The sequence below is a fragment of the Syngnathoides biaculeatus genome, chromosome 14, assembly GCF_019802595.1.
Source record: "Syngnathoides biaculeatus isolate LvHL_M chromosome 14, ASM1980259v1, whole genome shotgun sequence".
In the NCBI taxonomy this organism is placed as follows: domain Eukaryota; kingdom Metazoa; phylum Chordata; class Actinopteri; order Syngnathiformes; family Syngnathidae; genus Syngnathoides; species Syngnathoides biaculeatus.
Window position 1 is genome coordinate 6,634,457 of NC_084653.1, and position 14,055 is coordinate 6,648,511.

The 14,055-nt window shown below is 47.2% G+C and overlaps 1 protein-coding gene across 6 annotated transcripts in view; it reads right to left on the reverse strand.

The window, feature by feature from the left end:
* The window catches only part of ankrd44 (ankyrin repeat domain 44), a 62,421-nt gene that overhangs the window by 34,592 nt on the left and 13,774 nt on the right, over positions 1-14,055 (reverse strand). For all 6 annotated transcript variants that reach the window (XR_009798123.1, XR_009798121.1, XR_009798122.1 and 3 more), the window contains exons 5-6: positions 1,936-2,136; positions 1,682-1,769 (exon numbers count right to left, since the gene is read on the reverse strand). Coding sequence is in view for 3 of the 6 variants with exons in the window: in XM_061841591.1 (XP_061697575.1) it covers positions 1,682-1,769; positions 1,936-2,136 (289 nt within the window). In the remaining 3 variants the exon portion in view is untranslated. The remainder of the gene's footprint in view (positions 1-1,681; positions 1,770-1,935; positions 2,137-14,055) is intronic.

The following is a 14,055-nucleotide window of genomic DNA, read 5'->3' on the forward strand; positions in this document are numbered from 1 at the left end:
AGCCCTCCCTGTGTGGACTTTGCATCTTCTCCCCATGCCTGCATGGATTTTCTCCGGGCACTCGGGTTTCCTCCCACATCCCAATAACATGCAACATTAATTGGACACGCTAAATTGCTCTGAGATGTGATTGTGAGTGTGACTGTTGTCTGTCTTTATGTGCCCTGCGATTGACTGGCAACCAGTTCAGGGTGTAACCTGTCTCCTGCCTGTTGACAGCTGGGATAGGCTCGAGCACTCCCGCGACCCTTGTGAGGTTAAACGGCTCAGAAAATGGATGGATATTTATTCTGGATATCTCTTCTGGCGTAAACACTATAAGAAGCAGTGACCTACATTTACAACCTGAATAATTATCTGGTTTTGTCAGATTTCTCTACGGAATCAGTACTCCTGCCTGATTTACCGTCAACTATACTGGTTGCGAAGAACAGAAAGTGGCCCAGTGGGTTTTCACCATAGGCTGCACCCAGATAATATGGATTTGTCTCCTCTATGAAACGTCTGACTTTACTTTTGCTGAGGAGGAGGAGGTGATGACGATAAGCGTCAACAACAGAGCCGGAATGCTTTCATCTGATTATAATTGGAGGGTAGGATCTTAGGGATTTCAGGCTCATCCATGAGCTACAGCTACTTGGAAATCACTTTGAGGTAAATGTCAGGTTTCTTCTTTTTTTCCGTGCGTTTTCGTTGTAGCCTACAACACGACCAAAATATAAAAAACTAGACATGGAACAATGAATTGATGAATTGACAACTATCCATCCATCCATTTTCTTTGCCACTTATTCACACGAGGGTTGCAGGGAATGCTGGAGCCTATCCCAGCTGTCAATGGGCAAGAGGCGGGGTACACCCTGAACTGGTTGCCAGCCAATTGCAGGGCACATTTGAGACAAACAGCCACACTCACAATCACATCTAGGGGCAATTTCGAGTGTCCAATTAATGTTGCATGTTTTTGGAATCTGGGAGGAAACCGGAGTGCCTGGAGAAAACCCACAGAGGCACGGGGAGAACATGCAAACTCCACACAGGCGGGTCCGGGATTGAATCCGGGACCTCAGAACTGTGAGGTCAAGGCTTAACCAGCTGGGCCACCGTGCCGCCATTGACAACTATCAGTTACAAAAAAATAAATAAATAAAATTGTACAAATCCTCAGAATTTCAGCCTATCAAAAGAAATCAGAATGTATCTCTTATTCCTGTAGAACTTTTAATGTACATTTGTGTTCAATCAAAAGAGGGTTGCCCTAACGGCTAGTTAGTAAGTTAGCAGCCCTAACAAAACATTCCCACCTTTCTCTCCATGATATACTCGCACTTACAGCCAACAACAAGGGACTTTAAAGGGGCCACGCTGCCATATTTTCTGAATGGAAGATGTTTTTTTGGGGGTGTAGGCAGAGCTGGCAAGCTAACGGCACGTCAGAATTGTACCAGATAACTGCTGATGCGAACGAGGGCACTCAAGTTCTAACATAGTGGGGGCGGGGACGCACTTTGGCTCCGTTTTAGCCATGCCCAAATAAAATCAGGAAACTGAAATGGTGAAAATTAGTTCAATGCTATAGCTCCAAAATACAGTACTACATAATTCTCAGTCCTTCCACGTTTTCAGAAATTATCTATCTACATTCTGTCGCTATGTATCATTTATTTAGAAAATGTCTTACCCATGAAGGCGGCCCAGTGCAGAGCTCGCCCATCCTTCTTGTCAAAAGCGTTTATGTTGGCTCCTTTTGCAAGGAGAAGGTTCACCATCTAAACACACACACACAATTCTATGAAAGCAGTAGGGCGCACACCTGGTTGCATTTTCACAACAGACAGGGGTGATGCTAATCAACTCTATGGACTAGCACTACATCACCTGGACTGGTGCAAATGAATTTCAAAAGATCAAAGATAGCTCAAGTGCGTGTCATACCTCCGTATGGCCATTGAGGGCAGCGTGGTGCAAGGCGGTGCGTCCACCACGGTCGGACACGTTCACGCTGCTCAACAGCGGGATGATGATCTCGGCGCAGCGCAGCGCGTTATTGGCTGCCGCCACGTGGAGCGGCGTCTGCCAGTTCTTGTCGCGGGCATTGACGTCGGCCGAGTGACGGATCAACACTCGCACTGCCTCCTGCAGCGAACACCATGGCATGTTATATTTGTTCTTCATTGGAATGTCCCCGGTATATATTGTATGTCAATCTGTATTTTCATAATTGGATGCTTTTCTACTCAGGATGTTACTCAATGTTATTAATCCATCCATCCATTTTCTTAGCCGCTTATCCTCACGAGGGTCATGGGGAGTGCTGGAGCCTATCTCAGCTGTCAACGGGCAGGAGGCGGGGTACACCCTGAACTGATTGCCAGCCAATTGCAGGGTACATAGAGACAAACAGCCACACTCACAATCACACCTAGGGGCAATTTAGACTGTCCAATTAATGTTGCATGTTTTTGGGATGTGGGAAGAAACTGGAGTCCCCAGAGAAAACCCACACATGGCCAGGGAGAAGATGCAAAGTCCACACAGGCGGGTCCGGGATTGAACCCTGGACCTCAGAACTGTCAGGCCAGCACTTTACCAGCTGAACCACCGTGCCAATGTTATTCAGTGTTAGTGAAATATAAGTATCCATTTTTTTTAATCTAGTAAGTAAAAAGTAAGTCGAGGAAGTAAAAAATATTTTTTAAAAATCTGAAACATTTTAGTATTAATAATAAAATTATTCTTACATAATCACTATTATTATTTACCACAGATTTAAAAGTGTAACTAGTGAAAGAGATGATAAATGATGATGATAAATATATGTATCTTGAAGTGTAATCAAATATGGCTTATTGTATATATATATATATATATATATATATATATATATATATATAATATATATATAAATAAAATGTGAAATTGAAAATTCATTAAAAAAATGTCATTCATCCATTTTATATACTGTTTATCCACACTAAGGGCGCAGGCGTTTCTGGAGCCTATCCCAGCTGAAGAGTACACTATAAACTGGTCGCCAGGCAACCGCAGAGCCCATATAAACAACCAACCATTCGCCAATATATTCACACTTACAGAAAATGTTGAGTTTTCAATTAACTGCTTTTTTGTGGGATGTAAGAGGAAACTGAAATACCTGGAGAAAACCCATGCTGTCATGATCCTGCCGCTCCAGCCCTGGCTGTGCGGGTGCCCGCGCGGTTGGGAGGCGCACACCTGCGCCTCATGCAGGCTGATTATCCTGTGTATTTATATGACCCCGATGACGACTGGTCGGCGCCAGATCGTTGAGCTTCATGCCCCGTTCGAGTATTCCCTTATCCCTGATCGACAACCCGTGTGTACTGACCTTCGCCTGTTCTCCGACCAACCCCGTAAGCCTGACTCCTTTGATACTTCTGCCTGCTTTGACCGTTCTCCTGTGTACCGACTCCTGCCTGCTCGCTCACCTGCTCTCTTCGCCCGACGTCCCAACTATCGCTGCTGCACCTGACTGCCTGCTCGATCCCCGACCACGGAATAGTAAACATTTCTCCCTGAACTACCTTGCATCGTCCGAGTCCTGGATTTGGGTCCTACTCCCGTTCCGATGTGTCGTGACAGAACGATCTGGCCAAAACAGGACCCAGCAGGAAAGACCGGGCGTCGCCGGGACCGACGCAAGGTAGACCGTCTGCCAGACGATCAAGCCTGTCCAATCCGGGTAGGCTCCTGGACGTCCTCCGCTTCCGTGTCTTACGCTGCGCCAGTGAGCTATGAATACGTCCCGACCACGACGCGTCCGGCTCCTCATATTCTTCTAGACTCTGACTTTTCGGAATATGAGGAGGACCTTGATTTGTATGACCGGCTGCTTGAGTACGACTCTGATGATTTTGATTATGAATCTCTTTGCCCGGTCTTTCATCCCAGTCAGTTTGTTTCACCTCCCCGCGTTTCCAGCACCCGAGCGTCTTCGCCCGGTGGGTATAAGTACTCCAAACCGTTTGAGGGAACCCGCTTGGCCATCTACCCGGGACCCCCGCGTGGCGGCCAGAGGAGACGTCCAGGTCGGGGGTTCCCTTGTGCCTCCCGCAGCGCGGCAACAAAGACTCCGTCCTCGTCCTCCCACTCCTCGCCGGCAACGGTGAAACCGGCAGACCCGAACCTGGTGGCGAAGCTTCCAGCCCAGAGGGAGGAGGAGCCGCCAAATCGCGATGCGTTCTACCGCGAAATGCGGGTGGAGATAGAGCAGCAGAGCGCCGAATTGGGGGCTCTTACGGCCCAGGTCCGGCAAGGATTGGCGATTGACGCAGGTTCACATGGCAGTTGGAACTGACCTGCTCCCGAGACACGCCCACGTGTCAGTTTTGACTGACTCTCTGCCTACTCTCGTTCACGTCGCCATGGAAACAGACCCGCTACCTCGCCAAGCGCACGTAGGTGTGGAAATGGATCCGCCTCCTCGCCATTCCCACCTCGAGGTTTTGGCTGTTCCGAGCAGAGCTCATGCAGCAGTTGGAACTGACCCGTTCCTGAGACACGCCCACGTGTCAGTTTCGACGGACTCATTACGGACTCATGTTCACGCGGCAGTTGGAACTGACCCGCTCCCGAGACACGCCCACGTGTCCGTTTCGCCTGACTCTCTGCCAACTCTCGTTCACGTCGCCCTGGAAACGGACCCGCCACCGCGCCACGCCCACGTTGCTGTTTCAACGAATGCACTGCAAGCTCACGTGGCAGTGGGGACCGACCAGGTGCCGCCTCACGTTGCTGTCCAGGAGGTGGCAATGTCCCCGCAGCCGGTTCTCGTCCGTGCCCTGGAGTACCAGTGGCGACCGGCCCGCGGTCGCTCCCAGTTCCTGCTTCGTCGGCGACCGGCCCGGGGTCGCTCCCAGTTCCTGCTTCATCGACGACCGGTCTGCAGTCGCTCCCCCGTTCCTGCTCTGTCGGCGACGGGTCCGCGGTCCCTCCCCGTTCCTGCTCTGTCGGCGACAGGCACGCCCATACGTTCCCGTCCAGGAGGTGGCGACGGTGCCACCGCCTTCTCACATTCCCGTCCAGGAGGAGGTCGCGATGTCGCTGCCGCCTTCTCACGTTCCTGTCCAGGGGGTGGCGACGGTTCCCCAGCCGCCTCATGTTCCTGTCCAGGAGTACCAGCAGCAACCGGTCCACGGCCGTCCCACGCCCTTGTCTCGACGGCGACAGGAGCTGGGGAGTTCTGTGGAAACACCCCGGAGCTGGAGAGACTTCGGGATGGCTGTGATGATGGCGGTCATGGCTCTGGTCCTTCTCTCCATCATCCTCTTCGCTCCTGATGGCTCCCAGCCGCTTCATGACCTGGCCTCGTTGGTGACCAATCCACGGCTGCCTCCTGACTAAGCCTCGTTGGCGACCAGTCCCTGGTCGTCTCGCAACCACGGCGTGGGAGGTTCTCGTCCGGAGCAGTTGCTTGCCTCGGTCTGGTTCTTGCTTTGCCGTTTGGTTCCTCTCAGAAGTCGTCCGCCTGAATCGCCCCGTGGGGACCCTGCTGCCTGGCGTCCGGGTCGTCCTCCTGACCTGTCCACCCGGACACCTTGCGTTTGGTGGCCTGGATGGCCACCAGACTGGGATTCGGGGGGGGGGCGTGCCCTCCTCCGGACCCCCCTTCCGCCCACCCCTGCCTGTGTTAATTATTGTCTGTGCCTTTAAGGGGTGGGGGGGGTGGGGGGGGTGCTGTCATGATCCTGCCGCTCCAGCCCGAGCTGCACGGTTGCGCTGATTGGGAGGCGCACACCTGCGCCTCATGCAGGCTGATTATCCTGTGTATTTTTATGACCCCCGATGACGACTGGTCGGCGCCAGATCGTTGAGCTTCATGCCCCGTTCGAGTACTCCCGTATCCCTGATCGACAACCCATGTGTACAGACCTTCGCCTGTTCTCCGACCAACTCCGTAAGCCTGACTCCTTTTGATACTTCTGCCTGCTTTGATCGTTCTCCTGTGTACCGACTCCTGTCTGCCCGCTCACCTGCTCTCTTCGCCCGACATCCCAACTACCGCTGCTGCACCTGACTGCCTGCTCGATCCCCAACCACGGAATAATGAACGTTTATCCCCGAACTACCTTGCATCGTCCGAGTCCTGCATTTGGGTCCTACTCCCGTTCCGATGGGTCGTGACACATGCAGATATGGGGAAAACATTCAAACTCGACATACGCAAACCCAGATTTGAACCCGGGTCCTCAGAACTGTAAAGTGGATGTGGGAATCAGTCGACCACCATGTCGCCCAGAATTTTTCTTCATGTTTTTTAAAAACGAAATCTTATTTGAAAATCTAAATTTCTTTTGTCTAATTTAAGACAAATTTCATTAGCAGTATTTAATGCTGTAATGTGGGACAGAAGTTTGATCTGGATCTAATCCAGATTGTGAATTTAAATACGCTATATAATATTCCCTTGCCAAAACGCATTTAACTATATATGGCCTCACTATTACATGGTTTTTTGTGTGTGTGTGTGTGTGTGTGTTCGGGTGGGTGTAATTCTTTACAGTGTATGAATGCGCATTGTGTTCTGTTTACTGATTCACTTAAGGGAAACCACGCATCATGTTGTGTGTCCCGATTGGCTAAGGGACTGTAGACCATACCTGGATCACTACTACGAGGGCGGTCAGCGGGCCCTGCACCATTTTGGTGAACCCTCACAATGTGTTGTGGCTTTGTAGAAGGCAGAGACGCATTCTGCCCGCATTGTTGCGGCGGCGGGCCCGGTACTTCGGGCGGGTGGCCCCCAAAGTTAATTGGCCTTAGTTGTCAAGTGGTCTTTTTCAAAACTTCTTTACGCTTCTTCCTCATCAGTACAAAAGATCTACATTGGTAGCATCGAACATTTATGTCAATTAGGCAAGCGTGGAAGCTCCGCGTTGCCGCAGGAGCGACCATCACTCACCCTAAGTACCAGGGGTGGCCGGCGGGGAACATAGCATTTCGGTGCACTCGCACAAAAGCGTCACAGCTCCAGTTCTCAGACACAATCGAAGGTGGCATGACTGTTTATAAGAATATTCTTGTCCAGAAGAAAAAAGAAACCCAACAACAACCGATAGCTATATTTTTCAGGAGCAAGATACCTGCAACAAGGACACTGCCAAATGGTTCGAGGAACTGCAAAATACATCTGATTCGCTATGAATAATTTCTTGTGTGTCCAACGTCAGAGAGTGATCATAAAAATTAAATTTATTTCTAAAAACTAACTTTTTTTTTTGTTTTAATCGAAAAATGGATAATGTGAAAAAAAAATGGCATTGGATTCCACCGGCCACTGCCCGGTGGCCAGGTGTCAGGCACTTTGGGGGGCTGGCAGATCGCCCTGGGTCCTTGGCATGGGAGTATCCCATCCACAGGGTTGCTCTCAACCAGACCCCTGGTCCCGGTTTCTGCCCTCGATTGATTGAGTGAGGCCCATCACCTCCGCATTGCGGACACAGCAATCATAGGACATTTCTCTCACTCTTTTAGCATTCATTCACAATGGTTTGAATTCACTTGCATGTGTCCACAGACACACACCCCTGGGATGGTCTCACTAGGTGTGGGACTACTCACTCATTGCAATAAAAAAATAATGTGTATATGAAGAGAGTATGTATCACCCCACTTAGGTCTTTGTTCGATAGACCTCTATAATTTAATGTCATTCCCACCACATTCCAGTTGTATGAACGGGTTCATGAACCTTGTCTCACATTCTTCCTCTCCTGTCCTTGTCCTGTCCTATCTTGTCTTTTTCTTCCTTTTACATGGTGTAGCGCTACAGTCACATGTAACATCCATATTTGTCTCTTTGTTATAGACATGGAAATATTTTTAATTTTGTTTACTGTTTGCCGCTTTGTCTTTGTCTATTTTTATCTCTCTCACCCATTTAGAAATTCTGTTCTGTTCGACAGAGTTGACTCTGATCCGAAATGAAAATTCAATTAAAATATAAAGAAATCACAGAGGGGGGGACCTCCACCGTGTAAACGGTAACTGTTCCAGTATGAAGGGGATGCAGATTATCTATTCTTCTTATTCTAACACCCAAACAGGAAACACACAAACACAAAATAGACACTGGTACATACTGTATATATACTGTGTACCTCATGAATGCAATGTAATTTTAACTGTTTAAATGCAATAATATATCTTATCACATCATTTCAGGTTGTAATGTGTTGTATTTACAGTATGTACTGTAAAATTACATTTAGCCACCCAGTGATCAATTTGATTCTTAACAAATGTTCACGCCTTGGTGGAGGCCTGTTTCCAATTCCTAAATAATGTTTAAGGTCAAGTTGGAGCCACATTAAACCTCACTTTCAAAATACGTAAATACAAAATACGTCAGCCACTTCAGATAACGTAACGGACGAAGGCTAAAAATTCTTTGAAAAAGAGATCATTGCATGCTTGGTCCTGTGTCACTTACACAAAGGTTGCTAAATTCGCTAAGATGAAAGTGGGTTAGGTCAATGTGAATACGTACATATTTGTCACCTTCCATACTGCTCCCTAGTCTCACATAAAATAAAGATGTAGACTTGGAAACCTGCAGATTTGATCATGATGACGAGGTAACAACTTTTGTGGTTGTAATTTGAACTCTGATCCCATCAAGTATCATGAGTTAGCCGTTTATATTCACTGCATCTTACTGATAGCTGTTTCTAATATTTTGGTTCTGTACTTTCATCACATGATATGTTGGTAGAGCTGACGTTTTTTGTTTTTTTTTTTTCAACACAGAAGTACACGGTGTCCTTCTACTTCCTACTTTACCTGACACCGCCCACCCCCTCCAATCTCAAAGGGGTACACTCATAATTACAAACAGAAACACAGATCTAAAAAAAAAGATTAGATAACTCAATGGCCACCAAAACTGAAGTTGCCGAAAGCAGATATCCACCATCCTGATACTCCCAAAACAACCAGGCCGACCTGTGCGTTAATTGCCAGTTTCGTGGCTGTGAGAACATATTCCACAGGTAAGTTTAGAAAGATTTACTTTGACACTGTTAGAGTTTGTTTGTAAAGGTTTTTTTTATTTTCTGATGGGCTTAATTCACTTGAATAAAGTTTTGTTTATGGTTGTTGTTGTTCACCGTTCACTCTCTGCTTCACCTTTATAGGCCGACGGTTTTTCGCGAAAAAGCCATGTAAATATTGTCCCGAAATTCATCAGTGGATAAGCAAGAAAATACATTTTCAGTGAAATTTTTGATGAATTTTATAATAGAGAACTCTGCAAATTGAATGGTATGTGTCTTTCCTTTGCACTTAGCCTTTCTTGGCTTACCAAATCGAATTAAAAATCCTTCATGTTACCAGAACTGAAAAAATCTCAAGCTCACACGACCAGTTATAATTGTATATGCCAAACTTTGAGGAAAAACCCGCCATAATCCAACCTATAAACCATGTCCTCCACACATTTTGAGAGTACCAAGATGGCAGCCAACTGGCTTCCGCTTGCGCTATCCAGTCTTTTTTTTTTTTTTGGATCAGTGAACAGAAAACACACCTGCGACTTTATATCTGGGGGCATGACTGGTGGACCACACCTGTAACTTTATGTCTGCGGGCATGACTGACCACACCTGTACATTTTTCAAATGTGAGTGACTGTAACTATCTTGTCCTTGTAGTGTATTCAATAAAATATATTTTGAACTTGATTTGCAAATCATCCTTTTTTTTATTCATGCTTAACACCACATCCCAACATTATTGGAATTGGGTTTGTAACTGGATTAGGCAAAATGATCTTCACTTAAACCACAACAAAACTAAGATGCTTGTTTTGGGGATAAAGAAAAGAGAATTGTTGTTGGAGAAAACCTGGAGTCACACTAAGTCCAAAACCTTGGTATGCTGATAGAGTTCGACCTGACTTTCAACAGTAACAAATAAATTATGAAAACTGGCTTTTACCATCTAAAAAACATATCCAGAGTGAAAGCTTGCATGTATCAACCTGACCGGGAGAAGCTCATCCATGCTTTTATCTCAAGTAGACTTGACTATTGTAATCGTCCTCTGAGTGGACTTCCCAAAAAGAGCATTTAACAGCTGCAGCTCATTCAGAATACTGCAGCTCAGGTTCTGAGCAGAACAAAGAGGTCATATTACTCCAATTCTTAAGTCTTTACAATGGGTCACAGTTATCTTTAGATTAAATTTTAAAGTTTTGCTACTGGTCTATACATCACAAATTGGTTTAGGTCCTGAATACATGAAAGAAATGCTGATGCAATATAAACCGAGTACAGCTCTGAGATCGACAGCCTCAGGTCAGATAGTGGAGTGCAGAGTCCAAAGCAAACGTGGTGAATCACCATTTAGGTATTACGCTGCAAACAAATACAATAAATTGACAACAGAGGTGACGTCACCACCAAGTGTAACAGTTTTTAAGTCCACGTTAAAAGCTCTTTTTTTTCCCCTCAAGCTTATTACAGCATTTCCACTTTTAAATATTTCTTGCACTGTACGCTGTTTTAATTGCATTCTTCCTTTTAAATGTGTAGAAGATTTTTTACTTTGCTTTTGAATGTTTTTAATCATGTAAAACACTCAGTTACCTTCTGTATGAAGTATGCTATATAAATAGATTTGCTTTGTTTCATGAGGACATTGTACTTTGCGCTCTCACCAATGCATTGGAATAGAAATTAAAATTCAGCAATTTTGATTTTAAAACATGAATATGAAGCACAAAAATGAAAAATAAAATTTAAAAGATGGGTTTTTTTACTCCTTATTAACAGAATCAGAATCAGCCTTAATGGCCAAGTATTTAACAACACACAAGGAATTTTTCTCCGGCAGACGGTGGCGCCCTGGTACAACATTCAGAAAAAAGAACAAGAGACTTTCAGTTAATATGTATTCAATATGATGGAAGTGAGCCCTCCCTGACTGCACATCCCAGGCTTCACTAGCCTCCTGATATTCACTATAAACCCTAGTCTGATGCAATATAGTGAGAATTTCAGCAACAGGCAGCTAATGTACGATCCAAACAACAAAATCCATGAAAGAGCAGGGGCGTGACCGATGTACCGTAATAATACAGCAGGGGGACACTGCATGTCCAGGACAATTGGTAATATCTGAGCTGCAAGGAATAATAGCACACTTGTCCTGAATTTAATACATTTTTTGCCTTTTGTCTTGAAAAAAATTTATTGTCTGCACTTGCCCAAGACTGTCACTGCACTGCTAATGCACCCTGAGCCGCATTTAAAGTGAATGTGAGGAGCCACTTTGATGAGATATGATTTAAGTTTATTATTATCACTACCACTGAATTGCAGACCTCCCTCTCTTACTGTAAATATACCAGGTTGTGCTGGTCTACGAAATTACCAACACCAGTCTTACCTGCCTTGAGACAAGGTTGCACCATCTGCTGTCATGGTCCAGCCCTGGCTGTGCGGGTGGCCGCACTGATTGGGAGGCGCACACCTGCGCTTCATGCTGGCTGATTGGCCCTGGTGTATTTCGGACCATGGGGACGACTAGTCCGGCGCCAGATCGCAACTCATGCCCCGTTCCTGCACTCCCGTATCTCTGATCGACAACTTGTGCGTACCGACCACCGCCTGTTCTCCAACTGACCCCGTAACCCTGACTCCCTTGATACTCCTGCCTGCTTTGATCGTTCTCCCGTGTACCGTCTCCTGCCTGCCCGCTAACCTGCTCGCTACGCCCGACGTCCCGACTACCGCTGCTGCACCTGACTGCCTGCCCGATCTCCGACCTTGGAATAATAAAGGTTTTTCCCGAATTACCTCTGCGTCTCCCGTGTACTCCTGCATTTGGGTCCTACCGCCGTTCCGATGGGTCGTGACAGAATGATCTGGCCAAAACAGGACCCAGCAGGAAAGACTCGGTGTCGCCGGGACCGACGCAAGGTAGACCGACTGCTGGAGGACCAAGCCTGTCCGATCCAGGTAGGCTCCATGACGTTCTCCGCTTCCGTGTCACACACTCCGCCGGCAAGCTTTGAATACGTCCCGACCACGACCTGTCCAGCACCTCCAATTCTGTTGGACTCTGATTTTTCAGACTACGAGGAGGACCGTGATTTATATGACCGGCTGCCTGACTACGACTCGGATTATTTCGACTATGAATCTCTTCGCCCGATCTTTAATCCCAGTCAGTTTGTTTCACCTCTCTGCGTCCAGCTCCCGAGCGTTTTCGCCTGGTAGGTCTGAGTTCTCCAACCCGTTTGAGGAGACGTCCAGGCCGGGCACGCCCGTGTGCTTCCCGCTGCGCGGCAACAAAGACGTCGTCCTCTCCCACCCACTCCTTACCGGCAACAGTGAAACCAGCAGACCAGCCCAGAATAAGGAGGGGCGGCAAAATCACAAGGTGTTCTACCGCGAAATGCGGGCGGAGATAGAGCGGCAGAGCACCTAACTGGCGGTCCTCAGGGCCCAGGTCCAGCAAGGATTAGAGAACCAGCCGAGCTACACTGATGTCACGACTGCTACTGACTCGCTGCTGACTCAGCTTTACGCTGCAGTGGCTACGGATCCGCTACCAAGCAAGGCGCATGTCGCTGTCGCAACGGATCAGCTGCCGAGACATGCCCACGTTGCAGTTTCGACGGACTCATTACTGACTTTTGCTCACGCGGCAGTGGCAACTGATCCACTACCAAGCCAAGCGCACGTTGCAGTGGGAACGGATCTGCCACCTCGCCATTCCCACGTCGCTGTGGGAACGGATCCGCCACCTCGCCACACCCACGTCGCAGTTTTGGCTGTTCCAAGCAGAGCTCACGTGGCAGTAGAGACCGATTCGCCGCGCCACATGTTGCTGTCCAGGAGGTGGCGACGTCTCTGCAGCCGCTTCTCGTCCGTGTCCAGGAGAACCGGTGGCGACCGGTCCGCGGCCACTCCACGCTACTGCTTCGTCGGCGACCGGTCGGCGACAATTCCCCAGCCGCCTCACGTTCCCTTCCAGGAGGAGGTGGCGATGGCGCCGCCGCCTTCTCACGTTCCCGTCCAGGAGGAGGTGGCCATGGTTCCCCTTGACTACCCTCGTAACCCTGCCGTTACTATTACCTCTTCTTGTTTGGACTGTCTGCCTGATCCCTGACCTTGGACAGAATAAAGGTTACCTCTGTACAGCTTGCTTGTCTCTCTCATTTGGGTCTGCCCTCAAGCCCCGTTCGTGACATCCACTGCGCCAGATTTACGCCATTCACGAAAATAGAGTCCTAAATGTTAACCAATACTGAGCATCATTTCTGATATAGCTCATGAGTTAAGATGGGAAGAAAAGTATCGCACTTGTTCTGAACGAGATGCAATTTTTTGTCTTTAACGTCTTCAAATTCTTTGCAAAAAGGCAACACTATGATCCGATATTGCAGATTATATTTCACACAGTTAATCCACGGAGTAATTAGCTTTGTCAATATACTGTCATGAAATCAGGCCTTCTGTTTTCATTCATGCCCTCATCACATCTGCACTACATCATCACCTCCACTGTACCAACTGGTTCCACTTGTTCCTTGCTTAACAAGTGTACTGCAGCCACGACAAATCTTCTACGCAAATTGGTCAAAAGTTCAGAACACCATTCAAAGATGAACTAGTTCAGTTCATAATTCATAATTTAAAATTTTGAATTAAGTCCACCATTCCAAAAATGAACTGCCTCATCATTATTTTTTGTTTTTCTCAATATTTTGCAGATGAACTATTCCCTTTAAAATATGTACAGTACTGATGTTTTATTTCCCCATTGTTGCCACCCATTCACTCCAGGCAAGTAGCCAGATGCAGCTTTCACCCTACAATCCCAAAAACATGAGGGAAAACTTGTTGCTTGAATTGTCTTTTTTTTTAATGAGAGATTAAAACAAAAACAGGACTTTTGTCCTTAATGTGGAAACAAAGGCACGCAGCACAGTATGAGGAACAATGGTAAAAGGGTGTTAATACCTTTGGATTCCTTGCAGCTCTGGCTGATTATATTTACAAAACATTT